Source organism: Podospora anserina, chromosome 1, assembly GCF_000226545.1.
Source record: "Podospora anserina S mat+ genomic DNA chromosome 1, supercontig 6".
Taxonomy (NCBI): Eukaryota; Fungi; Ascomycota; class Sordariomycetes; order Sordariales; family Podosporaceae; genus Podospora; species Podospora anserina.
In genome coordinates, this window is record NW_001914851.1 from 773,637 (window position 1) to 780,272 (window position 6,636).

At 52.2% G+C, this 6,636-nt stretch overlaps 2 protein-coding genes across 2 annotated transcripts; both read right to left on the reverse strand.

Moving 5' to 3' along the window:
* Positions 1-154: 154 nt before the first annotated feature.
* Positions 155-2,130, reverse strand: PODANS_1_23440 (uncharacterized protein; the record flags this gene model as incomplete). Its single annotated transcript, XM_001906634.1, has 4 exons — positions 155-1,345; positions 1,403-1,482; positions 1,547-1,964; positions 2,008-2,130. 4 exons carry the CDS (start codon positions 2,128-2,130, stop codon positions 155-157), a joined length of 1,812 nt encoding a protein of 603 aa, XP_001906669.1.
* Positions 2,131-4,474: 2,344 nt separating this feature from the next.
* On the reverse strand, positions 4,475-5,137 carry PODANS_1_23450 (uncharacterized protein; the record flags this gene model as incomplete). Its single annotated transcript, XM_001906635.1, has 3 exons — positions 4,475-4,497; positions 4,562-4,974; positions 5,031-5,137. The coding sequence occupies 3 exons, from the start codon at positions 5,135-5,137 to the stop codon at positions 4,475-4,477; spliced, it is 543 nt and encodes a 180-aa protein (XP_001906670.1).
* Between the last annotated feature and the right edge of the window lie 1,499 nt (positions 5,138-6,636).

Sequence of the window (6,636 nt, forward strand, 5' to 3'; positions counted from 1 at the left end):
ATGTCCTCGGCAAAACTCCCAGCATCAGGTATCCTCCATAACAACATTGGCAGATCAACTACGTCAAGGGTATAAACTTCCAAAAAAAAAAACAAAAGCAAACAACTGTTCCTTCCCTCCCAAGTCTGTTTTTCATCAACTCTAATTTTTTTTATTAAACAACCCTGCCCACATCCTTCTCTCCCTTGCCAGGGACATACTCCTGGCTCCCCGTCCCGCTGGCATTGTCAGCATCATACGCCACTCTCAAGTCATCAATCTCGTCGCCAACCTCCATCCACTTGTCGCTGCAGGCGGGGATGGGGCTGAGCTTGCACAGACCCCAGTACACAAACGCTGAGACTCCGAATCCGCCAAAGAAGTTGACGTTGTATACATAAGTGGCGCCAATGGGGACTTCCGTGCCAACAGCTCCGGCAAAACCAACGACGTTGATGAGAATGCCCGCGATGTAGGCGGCGTAGGCGCGCCAGTGGAAGCCGTAGGTGAAGCGGTATGGTGAAGTGGGTCGGGCGTCGTAGAGCTCCTTGACGTCAAGGTAGCCCCTGCGGACAAAGTAATAGTCGGAAATCATGACGCCGGCGATGGAGGACAGGAACACCGAGTAGGCGGAGAGGTAGGTGGTGAACTGGTTGGAGTCGGTGAGGAGGGTGTAAGGGCACATGGCGAGACCGACAGCAGCGGCGATGTAACCACCGCGACGAATGTCCAACCAACGAGGCAGAAGGGCAGTCAAATCGGTACCGGCCGAGACGGAGTTGGCAGCGATGTTGGTGCCGAGCTGGGCGAGGGCAAAAGCGGTAGCAATTACAAAGACGCCGAAACGCCCACCAGAACCGCTGTCATCAATGAACTTTTCGAGGAGCTCAAGAGGGTCCCAGATGGGAGGACCGCCGTAGATGACTGTCGAGGAAGAGGAGACGATAATGCCGATGAATGAGGTGACAGCGAAACCAATAGGGATGGTGAAGAGCTGAGACCAGAGGGCGTCTTTGGGCTTGCCAGCAAAGCGGGAGAAATCGGGGTCGTTGACAATGAGAGTCGCAAAGTTGGCAATGGAGCTCATCACACCTTTCACGAACTCCCAGGCGAGTTTGGAGCCTTCCAAGCGCGCTGGCTGGCGCACGATATCACCGAGCCCTTTGGCGCGAACGACGGCCCAGACCAAGAAGGCGATACCCGCAACAGGGACGACATACGACTTGACGGTGAACAGATGGCGAATCTTGTGGACGGGGAACCAGATGGCCGGAAGCGAGCAGAGCCAGAAGATGAAGAAAGAAGCGTAATCGGCCGTGGTGGTACCGGAATTCTCAGGGAAGGTATCGGGGATGGCATTGCGGTCCTAGAAGCTGTCAGTTGGATGGATCCAGGCAACAGACGGCAGCTTTCCAACACTCACCCAAGATAGCCAGATTGCCCTGATCATGATGTAGACACACCTCCCTCCAATGTACGACTGGACACCATACCAGATACAAGCTGCGATGGTTGTTAGCCCCCGAAATGTGCCAAGTATGCGGTTCGCGAGGATCTCGTTGCTCACCCATGACAGCCCGGTTAAACACTGGCCACAGACTTCCCCAGATTCCGAACGAGGATCTGGCCACGACCGGAAACCCAATGTGATACTGTGCGCCAATGCGGCCCGTCAAGCAAATAAAGAAGCCAGAAATCGCATAACCAAGCCAGACACAAATCCACGACTGCCACCACGACAGACCGCCCACGATCATAGTACCGCTGATCATCCAGGTGTTGATGTTGAACGAATCGGCAATCCAGAAACCGACAAAGTTCCACGGACCCCATTGGCGTCGTTCGGGCTCAACCGGTTTGAGATCGTGGTTCGTCAACTGTGGTTGTGTCCGTGTCAGCTTGTCATTGCGACGGGACGAAGACGCGATAGAGGGGGCATGGATTCTTTCTGAAGGCCTAATCCGATATCCATGGATCACGGACAGCTACAGAAAGAGGACGAGCGCACGGTGTGTGAAGAGAGGAGGAGGTCCGCACCATTAGCTGTGCTGTTGTCAACCCGGGCTCCTGCTCGACAGCAATCTTGTCCGCGAAGCGCTTGAAGGCATTGCGTCTCCGCGGCGCCTCCGTAGTGAACGTTGTGTTCTCCATGGCTTCGATGGTATAGAGGGTTGACCGAGGGCTGTGGGGTTCGGTTCAAAAAATTTGCAAGGTCGAGAGGAGCGTCAAACAGGTTGAGCAGACAAGGGGTGTTCTAGCTCTCCTCTAGGATGACGCGCTGCTGCGACGGTGCTGCACGGGAGGCCGGGTCGGGGCTCTGTGGGGAGTTCGAATTGATCGACAAAGTTGAGTCGTCAATTTTGCAGAACACCCCAGGCCAAAAGTAGGGGACCTCTTTTGTACTTATGCAAGATCGAGGTTGAAGAACCGGTGCATTACCGGTGCCAGAGGCGGAGAAGAAGGGGAGTCTGGATAAGGGCTGTGGCGAGGTGATCCTGGACACCGGCAGACGAGTTATCTGCCATAGGGGCTTGGAGTTTCCAATACCTGCGTGTCACCGTCATGGAACAGCTGTTGGTTTCTTTGTGGCCGTAGTGGTTGACAATGTCATTCGATACTTATCTATGCCTAATTGGGTTTCTCGCCCCGCCGATCTCCAATTCTCAAAGACGGTGAGAATTGGTGTGGTATCGATATCGGCAACACCAAACTGGTGATGGCCCCTTCGGTTCCCCCACGCGTCAACCATGGCTGGGCTGGCTGCTGGACAGGGGGCTCTGAAAAGAGGTTTCGGTGGCATGCCAACATGGCTGTCGCCCAAGAAGTCTAGAGCAGAGCTGGCCGCAGGAGCTGTATCCCAGGCAAAATGCGCGCTCAAACCAAGGGTCTCGGCCAAACCGTCTGCAAGCCTTGCAGCTGCTTCTTGGAGGTTGGAAGAAAGTTGGCTTGCTTGCAGGTGGTCTGTGACCTTGAGAGGCGCTACGGCAGGTCGGGACCCCGCTGAAGGCTGTCCAGCCATTGGCCGCCCGCAGGGATGATCCCTTATCTTCGGAGAGCCGTTGACTTGGTGCACGGGAAAAATCTCACTTGGGCATCTTGGCCCTGCACCAAGATGGTCTATCGATAAGCGGGGATAAGATAACGGCCAATCGACCCCGCATCTCAGCGGATTCGAAAAGTTTTTACTTGATCCCATCGAGTCAAGCATGGCCGTCGTGAACAAAACCCCATGTTCCCAGGCCGCAAACCCTCATCCAATTGGGTTTAGGTGCATGTGTGGTACCAAGCAAAGAAGCTTTTCAGCCAGTACCTTATTCAGGGAACCTGGAAGATGGCTGCTTGATGTTTGTCCTCCAGCGGGCAGGCAGAGCCTTTGCTCTTTGTTCGGAGGTAAAAGCTTGAGTTGGACTATCTCAGCACGTGAAACTGTCTGTCCTCCCGCACTTGTTCGGTGAATGCCAAGTCCAAACAAGCCGCCGACAACATCAACTTTGAAGCTTGGGGTGCTTGGAGGGGTAAGCCACAATGTGCCACCTACAGTAGCTACCAGCCATCAACCTGCGCCTAGACCTCCCGCAATGCGGGGCCGCGATAACCGGAGATAAGTTGCCGTAGTCCCTGCTCTGTCGAACCACGCGAGGAAAACCAAGAGCGACCAAGGCCAAACATATCCATCTGTTTTAGTCCTATAGTTGACATCGAAAAGATGACAAAGTTACGAGTTTCCAATATGAAACCTTTCAGATGCTGTCTTGGCACATTTTCACATGGCATTTTGGGAAACCCACGTTTTGGAGAAACACTTCCCCCAGACCCCATACCAAGCACCGGGTTTGAGGAGGTTGGATGACCCCCACTCTCACTTTCACACACCATCCAACCTGCCGGTTGAGCAGACCACTGATCAACCACCACGGGACGATACAACTCAGCCTGCAGACAGGGTCCAAAAAGGTAAAAAAGAGCGCATCTGTATCTGCTGCGTGCCACAAAGCAACAGGGGCTCGAGAAGAGGTGCGCCCTGAGCTTGTCTGATGACGGGGTTGCCCCAGATCCCGGTGACGATTGAGGTATATCTGATTAGACAGGGTGCCATTCGTCGGGGTGACTGCCGTGGACGTTGCATTCACCCACGACCCTAATCTCAAGCTCGACCTAGCAGCTGGCTCTGGGTTCAATGACTTCGAAGCTGGCACCATGTAGGCTTATCCGTAGTTATCCACTTGGCTGGCAAGATACTTTTCACCTGAGAGCTAGCAGTTGCGGCAATTCAGCCTCACCAAACATTGGAGCCGCGGCTAGAGAGAATCAACGTGGAATTGCTCAATGTATTGTCAAACTGCCTTCAATGTGGAAGAAGAATGTCCGCCCCAGAGATCATGCCCACCTCCTCGCTTAAGCACATCTGATGCGTCTGATGCATTGCTAGATCCGAGCTACTATACTAGCTTCAACACCACATCGCCAGTGCCTTGAAGCCCCATCCGAGACGAGCCTACTCGTCAGAACTCTGGTGAGCTATTGGCAATGTCAGCACACGATACAGCACACATGGCAATGGCAACAACATTTGAGAACTTACCCCAATTTTCAAACGCTCGCAGGCCTCCAAAGTCTCTTGCCAACAAAAGCTGCGTAGCTCTCTTCAGCTCTCCCTGGGGAATATGGATCTCCCTCTTGACACCATGATCATGGTCAACGTATGTCATAACGTTGGGCTGAACGCATTTCCTCTCCGAGGTAGTGGCCACGTCCATGCTGGAGGATGGGTACCACTGGCCAGCGCAAGTGTCGTAGGGGCCAAGGTCCACACAGCATCCGAGTAATCCCTCCTGACTGAACGGATGTGTGATTTCACACCGGCCGTTGGCCTTGGTCTGGCACGAGTTCTGGAAGTAGCCAGCGACAGTGGAGCCTTTGGGACAGCCCTCGCAGTGGACAACACCGCACCAAGGATCCGAGGCCTGACAGCAAACGGACGCGGGGATATCGCGGCTGATTCGAGTTGGGTTAGATTGGTTGAGCGTCATCGATGATTCTGAGCGACATACCAGCTGATAGTGTCGGCACCATCCCAACAGTCACCTGAACGGTGAAAAAAGAGCCTCTCCGCGGCGCACCCAAGAATGGGAAGAAAAAGGAGGATTGTAAACAGCATGACTGTCGAACTTTGTGGTGATAATTGTGAGGAGGTTTGAGTGATGGGTTGAATCGAGGAAGCGGGAAAGGGAAGGGCGACTTTGACTTCCGGATCCAGAGGGTGAGCAAGGTAGGTAAGGTAGGTAGGTAGCAAAAAAACCACCTTGTGGCCTGGAATATATACTCGAAAAGGCAGTCGCGAGACCCGTACCTTGGATGCGGGTCAACAGTAAAACTTTGATTCACCAATGAAAATTCGATCCCGCCGTTCGAAGTAATTAGGAAGGCACGTTGAGACCACAATAACTCTGTTATCGGCGAGGGCGGTGAATCCCTTGTGTGATGCTCTTTCCGTTACCCATCCCTGCTTTGACAAAGACAAGGCAGAGGCTTTGCTATTGTATGGATATCAATGAGTTGAAATTAGCGGACTCTTTAAGATCGGCTTATCATATCTTCCGATGTGATGAAGACCTCGATCGAAGTTACTGGATATGTCCTTGGAAGCAAGCAGAAACAGGAAAGGCATGACAGAGATAGGGATTAATAAGTGGATATTGGTGTTTGTGACTGACATGTGATTCACACTCTGCAATAACCAAGGACCATACATATCACACACACATGGATATCTGGTAAATACTAAACATGCAACGAATTTACTCATCTCTGATAAGGTACCTTCTCGTGGAAAGACCAGGTATATCTTAATAACTTGATGATAATAATGTCGACATCTGTTCGGATCTAATCAATGTTACTCGTAGAATCAGTCACTAACCCTATTCTGAAACTTTTGCTATGCCCTTCCTGATGTCACTTACCCATTTGGGAGCCTATCAAATACGTGAAGAAACAGTGGTCTCTTGAGGGGTGTTCAGATTCTGCTGGCACTCCGCTACGATTTCTATTATCTTCAGATAGACAATCGCCGTACAGGATCTCACGCTCCCTACCGAATACCAATGTACATAGGTTGAATCGGAGCTACAGCGTTCTGGACACCAAAAGTATGAAGGTAAACAAAGTCCAGCCCCACTGTGGCTGCCCACCACCGAAGCCAACTGTCAAAGCTACCGGGCCTGAAAAATATCAAAGTTTTAAGCACATCTCTCACAAAAGTATATATATATCTGGTCTCATTGACATTTGCTTGCCTTTCTTTTATTCATCGCATTCAGCAATCCACTATCATACACAAACAAGATACACAGTTTGACAACAAAGTAAACACAATGCCCAGAATCACTTTTCCTCGCCGTCTCCTCTCGCTCCACATGCTGGATTTCCGCCCTCGAGCTTCCTATCAGCACCAGCGAAAAGATCTGTTTTCATGCCAGTGTGCCCAGCCCCAAAACCCCAATAGCGCATGATCCAGCCAGACCCCAACCGTCAGCACTACCGCATCAAAATAGGCCTCCTCACACTCGACACCCCCTCGCTAGAACATCACGAACCACAAATCTTAACCACCGCTGCAGCCGTCTTGCCCCCATCCTCCCCCGGTTACCCTGGTCC